General features: G+C 67.4%; 2 protein-coding genes across 7 annotated transcripts; both read left to right on the top strand.

The window, feature by feature from the left end:
* The first annotated feature begins 219 nt into the window (after positions 1 to 219).
* RARG (retinoic acid receptor gamma) lies at positions 220 to 6517 on the top strand. The gene is given in 8 exon segments (XM_065043757.1): positions 220 to 258; positions 260 to 352; positions 1013 to 1154; positions 1512 to 1672; positions 1770 to 1946; positions 2029 to 2233; positions 4280 to 4438; positions 5120 to 6517. Coding segments are annotated over 8 exon segments (1125 nt in total). The 5' UTR covers positions 220 to 234; the 3' UTR covers positions 5284 to 6517.
* Positions 6518 to 7666: 1149 nt separating this feature from the next.
* LOC110356599 (uncharacterized) lies at positions 7667 to 10899 on the top strand. 6 transcript variants are annotated; one of them, XM_065043756.1, is made up of 6 exons: positions 7667 to 8301; positions 8426 to 8482; positions 8561 to 8625; positions 9008 to 9101; positions 9278 to 9324; positions 9480 to 10375. In XM_065043756.1, the coding sequence occupies exons 1-6, from the start codon at positions 8230 to 8232 to the stop codon at positions 9940 to 9942; spliced, it is 798 nt and encodes a 265-aa protein (XP_064899828.1). In that variant the 5' UTR covers positions 7667 to 8229; the 3' UTR covers positions 9943 to 10375. The 6 variants fall into 6 exon arrangements, with proteins under 6 accessions (XP_064899828.1, XP_021139182.2, XP_064899823.1 ...); XM_021283507.2 differs by lacking the exon at positions 9278 to 9324 and having other exon boundaries at positions 7672 to 8301; positions 9480 to 9621; XM_065043751.1 differs by having other exon boundaries at positions 7681 to 8482; positions 9480 to 10899.
* The last annotated feature ends 2166 nt before the right edge of the window (positions 10900 to 13065 follow it).

Raw genomic sequence — 13065 nt, forward strand, 5'->3', positions numbered from 1 at the left:
CCCACGGCTCACTCTGCTGTCACCCCCCCCCCCCCGTGAGCAGGGAGGGGGCACATTCCCCGCTCTGTGCCTCAGTTTCCCTCCAGGCAGCTCCCAGCCCTGGGGGGTCTCACGCAGGTTGGGGGCTCTGGGGTGGGGGGGTGGGGGGGTCTCTATCAGCTGCCTGACCCCCCCCCCCCGGTGTGCCCCCCCCCCCCCCCAGCAGTGGAGACCCAGAGCCGCAGCTCCGAGGAGATGGTGCCCAGCTCCCCCTCGCCGCCCCCCCCCGCCCCGCGTCTACAAGCCGTGTTTCGTCTGCAGCGACAAGTCCTCGGGCTATCACTACGGCGTCAGCTCCTGCGAGGGCTGCAAGGTGAGGGACCCCCCCCCCAGAACAGTGGGGACCCCCCCCCCTGGACACTGGGGACCCCCCCCCTGGACACTGGGGACCCCCCCCCTGGACACTGGGGACCCCCCCCCGGACACTGGGGACCCCACCCCGACAATGGGGACCCCCCCCAGAACACTGGGGACACCCCCCCCGACAATGGGGACCCCCCCCAGAACACTGGGGACACCCCCCCCGACAATGGGGACCCCCACCAGAACACTGGGGAAACCCCCCGGACACTGGGGACACCCCCCCTGGACACTGGGGACACCCCTGGACACTGGGGACACCGCCCTGGACAATGGGGACCCCCCCTGGACACTGGGGACACCCCCTGGACACTGGGGACCCCCCCCAGAACAGTGGGGACACCCCCCCGGACAATGGGGACCCCCCCCCGGACACTGGGGACCCCCCCCGGACACTGGGGACACCCCCTGGACACTGGGGACCCCCCCCAGAACAGTGGGGACCCCCCCCCGGACACTGGGGACACCCCCTGGTGGCACTGGGGGAGCTCTACCGGGGTGAGCAGGGACGTCCTGCAGGGCACTGGGGAGTCCTCACTGGGGGCGCTAGGACTGGGGATCACAGACCAGGGTCCAGGGCGCCCCCCCTCACTCCCCCGTGCCCCCCCCCCAGGGGTTTTTCCGCCGCAGCATCCAGAAGAACATGGTGTACACGTGCCACCGGGACAAGAACTGCCAGATCAACAAGGTGACGCGCAACCGCTGCCAGTTCTGCCGCCTCCAGAAGTGCTTCGAGGTCGGCATGTCCAAGGAAGGTGCGCCGGGGTCCCGGGGGGGGGGTCCCATGGTGTGTGTGTGGGGGGGGGGCACACTCATCCCCCCCCCGTCCCGGCATCACTGCCGTCTCGCTGGGTCTGTGTGCGCGGTTGGGCGCCCCGTGGTGGGGACGGCCCCGTCCTTCGGGAGGATTTGGGGGCCCCCCCCCCCCAGGGCTCGGCCGCCCCTCCGGCCGCATTGTGCTATATGTGGATATCCTGCTCCTGCATCCTGTCCCCGCGCCCCGGTGAAAAGGTGTGGGGGGGGGAATCAGGAAACTCTGCGTGGGGAGGGGGCAGCGGGCACCCCAAACCTACCCTGACCCTCCACGTGCCCCCCCCCCCCCGCCCCCCCAGCCGTCCGTAACGACAGGAACAAGAAGAAGAAGGAGGTGAAGGAGGAGGTGACGGCCGAGAGCTACGAGCTGAGCCCGGAGATGGAGGAGCTGGTGCAGAAGGTCAGCAGAGCCCACCAAGAGACCTTCCCCTCCCTCTGCCAGCTGGGCAAATACACCATGGTGAGCACCGGGGGGGTCGCCGGGGGGGCCACGGCACCGTCGGACCCACAGCTGAGTCCCCTTGTTTCCCCTCCCCCCCCCCCCCCCCCCACACCAGAACACAAGCGCTGAGCACCGGGTGCAGCTGGATTTGGGGCTGTGGGACAAGTTCAGCGAATTGGCCACCAAATGCATCATCAAGATCGTGGAGTTTGCCAAGCGCCTGCCCGGCTTCACCGCCCTCAGCATGGCCGACCAGATCACCCTGCTCAAGGCCGCCTGCCTGGATATCCTGGTGAGGGTCCTGGCGGGGCCGTGGGGGGGTCCGGGGGGGCCCCGCGCCGTTCCTGACCCCCCACCCCCCCGCCCCGTTGCAGATGCTGCGGATCTGCACGCGCTACACGCCGGAGCAGGACACCATGACCTTCTCGGACGGGCTGACGCTGAACCGCACGCAGATGCACAACGCCGGCTTCGGGCCGCTCACCGACCTGGTCTTCGCCTTCGCCGGGCAGCTGCTGCCGCTGGAGATGGACGACACCGAGACCGGGCTGCTCAGCGCCATCTGCCTCATCTGCGGAGGTGGGGACGCGGGGACCTCCGTGCCAGGACGGGACATGGGGAGCTGTGCTCCCAAAGGATGGGACATGGGGGGCTGTGCTCCCAGAGGATGGGACATGGGGAGCTGTGCTCCCGGAGGATGGGACATGGGGGGCTGTGCTCCCAAAGGATGGGACATGGGGGGCTGTGCTCCCAGAGGATGGGACATGGGGAGCTGTGCTCCCGGAGGATGGGACATGGGGGGCTGTGCTCCCAGAGGATGGGACATGGGGGGCTGTGCTCCCCAAGGATGGGACATGGGGGGCTGTGCTCCCCAAGGATGGGACATGGGGGGCTGTGCTCCCAAAGGATGGGACATGGGGGGCTGTGCTCCCAGAGGATGGGACATGGGGAGCTGTGCTCCCAAAGGATGGGACATGGGGGGCTGTGCTCCAGGAGGATGGGACATGGGGAGCTGTGCTGTGGGAGGACGGGACATGGGGAGCTGTGCTCCCAAAGGATGGGACATGGGGAGCTGTGCTCCCAAAGGATGGGACATGGGGAGCTGTGCTCCTGGAGGATGGGACATGGGGAGCTGTGCTCCTGGAGGATGGGACATGGGGGGCTGTGCTCCCAAAGGATGGGACATGGGGAGCTGTGCTCCCAGAGGATGGGACATGGGGAGCTGTGCTCCCAAAGGATGGGACATGGGGAGCTGTGCTCCCAGAGGATGGGACATGGGGGGCTGTGCTCCCAAAGGATGGGACATGGGGAGCTGTGCTCCCAGAGGATGGGACATGGGGAGCTGTGCTCCCAAAGGATGGGACATGGGGAGCTGTGCTCCCAAAGGATGGGACATGGGGAGCTGTGCTCCCAGAGGATGGGACATGGGGAGCTGTGCTCCCAAAGGATGGGACATGGGGAGCTGTGCTCCCAAAGGATGGGACATGGGGGGCTGTGCTCCCGGAGGATGGGACATGGGGAGCTGTGCTCCCAAAGGATGGGACATGGGGAGCTGTGCTCCTGGAGGATGGGACATGGGGGGCTGTGCTCCCAAAGGATGGGACATGGGGAGCTGTGCTCCCGGAGGATGGGACATGGGGAGCTGTGCTCCCAAAGGATGGGACATGGGGGGCTGTGCTCCTGGAGGATGGGACATGGGGAGCTGTGCTCCCAGAGGATGGGACATGGGGAGCTGTGCTCCCAAAGGATGGGACATGGGGAGCTGTGCTCCCAAAGGATGGGACATGGGGAGCTGTGCTCCCGGAGGATGGGACATGGGGAGCTGTGCTCCCAAAGGATGGGACATGGGGGGCTGTGCTCCCGGAGGATGGGACATGGGGAGCTGTGCTCCCAAAGGATGGGACATGGGGAGCTGTGCTCCCAAAGGATGGGACATGGGGAGCTGTGCTCCTGGAGGATGGGACATGGGGAGCTGTGCTCCCAAAGGATGGGACATGGGGAGCTGTGCTCCCAAAGGATGGGACATGGGGAGCTGTGCTCCTGGAGGATGGGACATGGGGGGCTGTGATCCCAAAGGATGGGACATGGGGGGCTGTGCTCCCAAAGGATGGGACATGGGGAGCTGTGCTCCCAGAGGATGGGACATGGGGAGCTGTGCTCCCAAAGGATGGGACATGGGGAGCTGTGATCCCAAAGGATGGGACATGGGGGGCTGTGCTCCCAAAGGATGGGACATGGGGAGCTGTGCTCCCAGAGGATGGGACATGGGGGGCTGTGCTCCCAAAGGATGGGACATGGGGAGCTGTGCTCCCAAAGGATGGGACATGGGGAGCTGTGCTCCCAAAGGATGGGACATGGGGGGCTGTGCTCCGGGAGGATGGGACATGGGGAGCTGTGGGTCAGCAGTGTGGAAACGGGACCATGGGGACTCCTGAGCCAGGAGGGGAGACGTGGGGACACAGGGGACACAGGGGACACGGGGACCTCTCTGCCAGGGGGCAGCGGGGACACCCCGGACACCCCCATACACCAGGCTCAGGTGTCACCACCAGACAAGGGGACAGAAGGGGGTGAGCACGGCTGGTGACGCCCCCCCCGCTGTGTCCCCCGGCCCGCCCCCCCCAGACCGCATGGACCTGGAGGAGCCGGAGAAGGTGGAGAAGCTGCAGGAGCCGCTGCTGGAGGCCCTGAAGGTTTACGCGCGGCGGCGCCGGCCGCACCAGCCCCACATGTTCCCCCGCATGCTCATGAAGATCACTGACCTGCGGGGCATCAGCACCAAGGGTGAGGGGGGGGGGGTCCCCAAGACCCCCCGGGAGCACGTGGTGTGGGGGGGGGGCATGGGGAGGGTTGAGGTGGGGAGAGGGGGAAGCTTGCGGGGGGATACTTGGGGTGCTCACGGGGGGAAGATTTTGGGGGGTGCTCAGGGGGTGCATGGGGGGGTGCGGTGGGAGCACAGGGGGGTCCCGCTGATGGGGGGTCCCGCACTGTGGGCTGATGGGGGGTCCCGCTGACGGGGGGTCCCGCTGACAGGGGGTCCTGCTGACGGGGGGTCCCGCACTGTGGGCTGATGGGGGGTCCCGCTGACGGGGGGTCCCGCTGACAGGGGGTCCTGCTGACGGGGGGTCCCGCACTGTGGGCTGATGGGGGGTCCCGCTGATGGGGGGTCACACTGACGGGGGGTCCCGCACTATGGGCTGACAGGGGGTCCCGCTGATGGGGGGTCCCGCTGATGGGGGGTCACACTGATGGGGGGTCCCGCTGACGGGGGGTCACACTGACGGGGGGTCACACTGACGGGGGGTCCCGCTGACGGGGGGTCCCGCACTGTGGGCTGACGGGGGGTCCCGCTGATGGGGGGTCACACTGATGGGGGGTCCCGCTGACGGGGGGTCACACTGATGGGGGGTCCCACTGACGGGGGGTCCCGCTGATGGGGGGTCCCGCTGACGGGGGGTCCCGCAGGCGCGGAGCGAGCCATCACGCTGAAGATGGAGATCCCGGGGCCCATGCCCCCCCTCATCCGGGAGATGCTGGAGAACCCCGAGATGTTCCAGGAGGAGGAGGGGGGGGCGCAGCCCCCCTCCGAGCCCCCCGCTGCCCAGGACAGCCCCCCTGCATCCCCATAGCCCCCCCTGCCTGCGCTGGGGCGGGGGGGGGGGGGGGGGGGCGTACCCCCCCACCAGAGTTGGACGCTCACAACTGCCTTCCGGGCCTCCCCCTTTGCTCCGGGGAGGGGGGCACCCCCACGGTTCCCCCCCCAAGTCTGGGGGGGCTCCAGAGACTGATGGAGCCAGCCCGGGGGGGACCCCGTGGCACAGCTATTGCCTTAAGCCGGGGGGGCTCTGGGGGGGCCCCTCCACCCCACCCTCAGCTTCATGCCAAAGCCCCCCCAGCCCCGCTGCCGCCCCCCACCCTTATCTGGGGGGGTGGGGGGCAGACTTGAGAGGTGCAACAAGGACAGGAACGGCCCCCCCCGTTAATCTCAGCCGCCCCTGGGGCGGCCCCGCCCTGGATTCCCCCCCTTGCTGAGCCGGGGGACCCTGGTGTCCAGGACTTTATTTATTGGAAACAGGGTGGATTTAGGGGGGCACCCCCATCCCCCCACACCACTGGGGCAAAGGTGCGACCCCCTCCATGCCGGGGGGGGGGGTGGGGGGGGGGATTTGCTGGTTTACTTTATAAAGGGTGTGTGGGGGGGGTGTCGCTGCTTGCAGGTTTTGCTTCTTCATGCTGTTGGTGTGGGGGGGGACCCCAAAACCCTCCTCCCCCAGCGCTGCCTCCCTGCCCGCTGCACAGAACACTAGAGACCAAAGATGGGACACGAGGTGACACCCCCTCCCCCAACCCACCTCTAATGGGGGGGGGGGGGCGGGGAGGACCCAAGCCATAGTGTGATCTCAATGTTGGGGGGCTCTGCCCTGTGCCCCTCCCTGCCCCCACCACCCCCCAGCAGCTTTGGGGGTGTCACAGCCCGACTGCCCCCGGGACCAAACTGCTCCCCCCTAAATGTCTGTTACTCCCAGCCTGGCTGGACAGCAGGGCCTCCCTGCCCCCCCCCGCCCCCCCCCCCCAAACTCGCCCCGTTTTGGGGTGCACGGCCCTCGGGGGGGGCTGTTACACTACACGGGGCGGTGCCCCCCAGGGCAGCACTTTTCACCTGTTATTTATTCCTTTGCGTTTACACCAGGGTCCCCTGGCCCCGGGGAGGGTCCCCGTGCCGCTGCCCCCGCTGCCCCCCCCGCGGTGTCCAAGCTGCCCCCCCGCCATGTTTACAGCCCACCCGCGGCCCCTCCCCCCGCCCGGGGGTGGGGGGGACATGGGACTTTTCTATTTTTGCAAAATAAAGAGATGGAAATTTGGCGGGGGGGTCCTGGTGTGGTGTGGGGGAGGGTAACGGGGGGGGGGGAGGAGACCCTTTGGGGGCTGTGGGGTGCACCCTGGGATGATGAGGGGCACCCCACACCTGGTACTGGTGGAGACACCCCCTGTTGGTGAGTGAGGGGCACCCCTGGGGGTGATGCCCTCCCTGGGGAACCCCCTTAGTGATATGGGGGGACACTACTGGGGTAACGGGGCAGTGGGGGACATGCCCGGGGGGATGGAACCCCCAGGGACAATGGGGACCCCTCCCTGGGGTACCCCTGGAACCAATGGGCCCCCTCGCTCAGTTCCTCAGCCCTCCCAAGGCCTTGGCCCCGGCTCCCCGGGCACCCCGTCCTGCCCAGGGCTTCCCTTGGATCCCCAGGGCTCCGCTCCCAGGGCTCCCAGGTCCTCCCCAGGGTTCTCCCCACTCCTCCCCTTGGTTCCCAGCGCTCCCCAGTGCACACTGGGGCTCACCTGGGCTCCCCAGTTCTTTGCGGCTCTTTGCTCCCGTCGCTGGGCTCCCCAGTCCTGCCGCGGTCTCCCCTCAGCTCCCTGGGCCCCTCCAGCCTTTCCCAGGGCTCGCGGCAGCTCCCCAAGGCTCTGCAGTCTCCCCCAGGGTTCGCCTCGGCTCCCCAGTCCTCCCCGGGCTTGTTTTGCACCCCAGGGCTCCCCTTGGATCCTCAGGCCTCCCCAGGCTTTGCCTCAGCTCCCCTCGGCACTCCAGGGCTCCTCAGTCCTGCCTGGGGCTCGCTTTGGCTCCCCAGCTGTCCCGGGGCTTTGCCTCAGCTCCCCAGTGATCCCCATCCCGTCCCAGGGCTCACCCCATTTCCCCAGGGCTCTCTACAGCTCCCCTGCTCTCCCCAGTTCTGCCCATGGCTCACGCAGCTTCTCCAGGGCCGTCCCGCCCTCCCCGGGCTCCCCATGGCTCCCCAGTGCCCCCCAGAGCTCCCCATGGCTCCCCAGTGCCCCCCAGGGCTCCCCATGGCTCCCCAGAGCTCCCCATGGCTCCCCAGTGCCCCCCAGAGCTCCCCAGGGCTCCCAGTGCCCCCCAGAGCTCCCCATGGCTCCCCAGAGCTCCCCAGGGCTCCCCAGTGCCCCCCAGAGCTCCCCAGGGTTCCCCATAGCTCCCCAGTGCCCCCCAGAGCTCCCCAGAGCTCCCCATGGCTCCCCAGTGCCCCCCAGAGCTCCCCATGGCTCCCCAGGGCTCCCCATAGCTCCCCATGGCTCCCCAGTGCCCCCCAGGGTTCCCCATGGCTCCCCAGTGCCCCCCAGGGCTTCTCAGATCTCCCAAGGCCTCAACTCAGCTCACTGGGCTCCCCAAGGATTTCCAGTGCTCCCCAGGGTTCGCCTCAACTCCCCGCAGCTCCCCGTTCTTCTCCAGCGCTCCCCGGTCCTCCCCGGGCACACCAGTGTTGCCGGAGCAGGACGCTCGGCACCCCTGAACCTCAGCCAGGCTGCAGCACCGGAATGCGCTGCATGGCGTGTCCGGGCGCCACGAGCGGTGCCGACAGCGGTGCCCGGATCTGCGGTGGCCGTGGCTGGAGCCACAGCGGCTCTAGGCACCCGCCGCAGGGAGGTGACGGCCGTGTCACAGTGGGCAGCGCTGGCTGCGTCACCGCGATGTCACCGTGGGGCTGTGACACGGGCGCCCTGGCCGGTAGAAAGGGGGCTGCTCCCGGAGCTGGGGGAGCATTTGGAGGAGAACCTCCATGGTGCTGGGCGGGACTTTGGAGGGCGCTCAGCAGAAATCCACGGCGCGTGGCCAGCGCCGCGCAGCAATGGTGCTGGTCCCAGGACACGCGGGTGCCGGCCGCCCCGGCCCTGGCGCAGCTCCCAGCGCCCTGGGGCGGACTGGAGGGGCCTGTTCCCACCACGCTCCGGCAACGTGTCCCGCTTGCTTTGCAGAGGGCGCAGCGGGCAGAGCTCAGGGAAGCTGTTTGGGAGCAGGTGGAGGTCAAGAAGGTGCTGGCGACGGGAGGGACGGGGACTCAACACGTTGGTGGGGGCACGGACACTTGACAGGGCCCTTTGCTTGTGCAGCTGCTGCAAAAGAAGCTCCAGCGGCTCCGGGAGAGATGGGAACGAGTCCAAGAGCCAACAGCTCTGTGAGTGGCCATGGAGCCGTGGCTGAGCCTCGGGCCGGTGCGGTGGGGGTGCTGAGCAGCTTGGGGCAAACGTCTGCTGCTTGCAGACACTTGGTGGCTCCGGCCGCTCCCCAGCCTGCTCTGCAGAGCCTTTGTCCCCTCCCAAGTGCTCAAAACACCTCTGGGCAACTGGGGAGTCCGGCAGCAGCTCCGCACAGCTCTGAGCAGCTCCCAGGCTGCGCTGCGTGCCCCCCAAGCCGGGGGCGGGACGGGGGGGCTGGGTCCGTGCAGCGCTGGGGTGCCGGGGGTGCCTGGTGCCAGCCCCAGCACGGGCTGGGCAGCGCCCTGGCTCCCTGTTGGCCGGGCAGGGGGTCGTCACGCTGGCCGAGGTCTCTTCTCGCAGCCCAGAAGCCCGTGGTGCCCGGAGCAGCGGGAAGGCGGCGCAGGGAAACGATGCAGAGCAGGCGCTGCTGCAAGAGCTGGTGGCCGCGCGGCTGGTAGGACAGACGGACAGCCCGGCCGTGGGCCGCGGGCGGGGCAGGGGCTGCACGGTGCCCGCGGAACACGGAGTGGGGTGCGGGTGTCAGCGGGGACGCGGGAGGGGCCCTGAGCCCCCAAACCTCGTGCACCCGGCACAGCCCAACACGTGTCCCTGCTGTGCCTCGCTCTGCAGGAGGAGCAGCTGGCGTCGAGGTGGCACCGCGGCACTGCGGGGCTGAGGTGGGCTGCTGGGGGTGCCAGGGCTGTTCCCCGGGCCGTGCGATGCCGTGCCTGTGCTCCCAGGGCACGAAGCGCTGAGAGCAATTTGCCCCCTGCTCTGCCTGACCCCTCCTCCTGCCCCCAGGAGACTGCTTGTGTTCACCGCCCTCCTGCAGGTCGCCGTCCTCACCCTGGTGCTGCTGCAGGGAGACGTCCCGAACGGCTCCGTCCTGGCGGCTCCTCTGGGGGCTGCCCAGCGAGCCCCCGGTTCTTCTTCCAAAACCCAACTGGAAAGGGAATAAAGAAACTGTGACTGCAGGACCCGTGTGTGACCTTGTCACCCGTGTCAGTGACGGGCGGGAGGGAGGTGGCTGCTGCTTTCCGCGCTGCCCGTGCTCTCCCCTCGGCGGCTCTGCCTGCGCACCCTGTGCTGAGTGCGGGGACACGGGGACACGGGGAGTCGCAACGGCCGCCCGCAGACGGGCAGCGAACTCAGAGACACGGCGTGTGGCCTTTGTTTGCCTCAAAGGACTTGTTCTCCAGCTCCGGCGGGCAGGGGGAGGCGAGCGCTGCAGGGCACAACGGTGCCTTTTCCTTGGGACCAGCTCCTACAAAACAAAGGCAACACCTTTGCCATAAAGGCATTAACCACGCTCGTGCAAAAGCGGGTGCTGCTGCGGTCACAGCGGCCACGGGGAACTGCGACCAGCAGAGAGTCCCAGAGGACCATGGATTCATGTTTTGAAGGAATGCGCAAGCATCCCAATCACCATGAGAAGCGGGAGAGGGAGGAGACGAGAAGAAAACCACCTCCCTCCCATATCTGACAGGGAATTGAACTAAATATATCAGCCTGTGCACTCAGCACCGGTGCGCACGCACCACGGCGGGGCGGCAGACACGGCGGTGGATCTCGGCACGGTGACACCTCTTCTCTCTCTGTCCCTCTGTGTTTCTATCTTCATTCTGGCCACATAAGGGTAATAAGATTCTGAGTTTTGTTGCTGCATTTCTGTTAAGTTTGAGGGTGCACGTACAAGTTTTGCGCAGTCAATAGTGGCTGTAAATTTGTGATGTGCTTCAATTGGTAATTGTCGTTACTGTTGGTTATAGGAACACCACGGGAAGCGAGGGCGGCCGCTGCGGCTCCCGTGTGCCCCGAGCCTGCTCCCTCTGCGCGGGGTGCGCAGGCAGAGCCTCTTGGAGGGGAAGCAAGAGCCGCCCCCAGCCGGTCCCCGGTGCCACTGCTGCCCCTGCGGCTGCTGCAGCTCCCGGCAGTTCTGTCCGACACCCGCACAACAGCCCGGGCGACAAAGAGGAGTCGCCCAGAGGCCCTGACACAGCCCGGCCAGCACAGCGGGGACACGGGCACAGGAGGGGACAGCGACCCCCATGCCCACCGCTCGTCCTGCAGCTCCTGCTGTTCTTCCCAGGACACTGCTGCCCCTCCCCCCCGCAGCTCTGCCTCAAGAGGAGCGGGAACGGGAACGTCTCCACGAGGGGCGGGGGCTGCAGGAGAACCCCCACGGCACCGCGCCCACGGCACCGCGCCCACGGCAACGCCCCCACGGCACCGCGCCCCACGCCCACGGCACCGCCCCCACGGCACCGCGCCCACGGCACCGGCCGGGGCCCACGGCACCGCGCCCCACGGCACCGCCCCCACGGCACCGCGCCCACGGCACCGCGCCCCACGGCACCGCCCCCACGGCACCGCGCCCCACGGCACCGCGCCCACGGCACCGCCCCCACGGCAACGCCCCCACGGTACCGCGCCCGGTGCTCCCCCCAGCCCGCCCTGAGCTCCTGTCACACACCGTGTCCCCAGCGCACGAGTGACGCTCACTCCTCCCGCCCCTCCCCCAAAGACACCTCACCGCGCCCGCACACCCGCATCGGGGCTCCCAACACCCGGGACCTCCAGAGCCCCGATCCCCCGCTGGGGTGGGTTAGAAGGGGGGGGTCATTAGGTCAGAGAGGTTCTCCTGCCCCTCTGCTCTGCCCTGGTGAGACCACACCTGGAATATTGTGTCCAGTTGTGGCCCCTCAGTTCCAGCAGGACAGGGAACTGCTGCAGAGAGTCCAGCGCAGCCACCAAGATGCTGGAGGGAGTGGAGCATCTCCCGTGTGAGGAAAGGCTGAGGGAGCTGGGGCTCTGGAGCTGGACAAGAGGAGACTGAGGGGGGACTCATTGCTGGGGATCAATATGGAAAGGGGGAGTGTCAGGAGGATGGAGCCAGGCTCTTCTGGTGACAACCAATGACAGGACAAGGGGCAATGGGTGCAAACTGGAACACAGGAGGTTCCACTTAAATTTGAGAAGCAACTTGTTCCTGGTGAGGGTGGCAGAGCCTGGCCCAGGCTGCCCAGGGGGTTGTGGAGTCTCCTTCTGTGCAGACATTCCAACCCGCCTGGTTCCTGTGTAACCTCATCTGGGTGTTCCTGCTCCATGCGGGGATTGCACTGGATGAGCTTTCCAGCTCCCTCCAACCCCTGACATTCTGTGATACTGTGACACTGTGACACTGACGGGCACGTTCTCGCGCCGCGGTGTTCCCGCCCGCCCCCCCCATGGCACCGCGGCCTCCCCGCTGCTCACCTGCCAGTGCTGCTGTGGGACGGGAGGGGAAGAGGAGCAGCCGCCAGGGCACCCGTGCACTCCGGCCACAGCGCTCCGCTCCGCACCGGCCCCTCCCGGCGCCCTCGGCCGCTGCCTCCGCTCGGCGGGCTCTCCCGCCCCAGCCCTGCAGGCGGGCACAGGGACCCAACACACTCGCCACCCCCGCCGCGGCACAGCCCCTCCGCAGCAAATCAGCCAACCAGGGGGCTCTGCCCTCCTGCTCCACCAATCAGCAGCCGCTGCTGCGGCAAGGGGCGGGGCCGGGCGGGAGCTCCCGGTGCCACCCGAGTGCGGGGCAGCGCCATCCGGGCTCCCGGGCGGCGGCGCGGGGGCGCGGGGGCGCTCGCTGCCCCGGGGTGGCGGCACCGCGCCGGGAGCCGGAGCCGAGCGGGACGGGACCCGCAGGGACCGCCGAGTGCAGCTCCCGTCCGAGCGGGGCACCACGGCAGCGCCCACCCGTGTGTCTGAGGGCGCCGTGCGGTGGCTCCTGGAATCCCGTCGGGCTCGGGGCCGTGACCCTCGTGGGGAGCCTGGTCATCACTCGCGCTTTTCCTCATTAACGTTATCGCCTATTTCCGTTTCCCATTTCCCACTCTTTCCCATCAATAAAATACTTTTCTCCTTTAGTTAATTCCTCTTCTTCTACATCTGGTCTAATTTTAGCGGGTAGTGCCGTCACTTGCACACGATCACGTTCCGAACAGGAACGGTGCCGGGTCCCCATGCCCGTTGTTCTCAGCTCTGGGCGAGGGGGCTCAGGAGGTTCCCATTTCAGCGTTGTTGCCCATCCTGCTGCTTTCTGTTGGGCGATCCCTCTCCCATCATTAAACTATTGAAATAAATAACTTAGGCTTTTTCTATGGATAAACAACATTTAATCCAATTCCTTGTATTCCTGTAACACGTGTTCATTAGAGCATAAGCAAAACAGCGCTGGGTGCGCGGGGGCTTCGCTCTGCCCAACACGCACACCTTGAAACAATAAGAGGTGTGCTTAAATACAGTAAGGTGTTACATGTTCATAATGACCCAGGAACGCCTGTACATATTCATAACCTTTCCCGCTTCTTATTAAAATGAGTCTCAGAGAACCATTTCCATATTCCCCTCCTTGACCCTCCCCTGTTGCGCCTGCGCAGGGT

The sequence above is a fragment of the Columba livia genome, chromosome 29 (assembly GCF_036013475.1).
Source record: "Columba livia isolate bColLiv1 breed racing homer chromosome 29, bColLiv1.pat.W.v2, whole genome shotgun sequence".
Classification (NCBI taxonomy): domain Eukaryota; kingdom Metazoa; phylum Chordata; class Aves; order Columbiformes; family Columbidae; genus Columba; species Columba livia.

Coding starts and splice junctions, on each gene's coding strand:
- LOC110356599 (XM_065043751.1), top strand. CDS start 7,988: ATGCGCTGCATGGCGTGTCCGGGCGCCACGAGCGGTGCCGACAGCGGT. Junction 8,626..9,007: donor GTCCAAGAGCCAACAGCTCT/GTGAGTGGCCAT, acceptor CTCTTCTCGCAG/CCCAGAAGCCCGTGGTGCCC. Junction 9,102..9,277: donor AGCTGGTGGCCGCGCGGCTG/GTAGGACAGACG, acceptor CTCGCTCTGCAG/GAGGAGCAGCTGGCGTCGAG.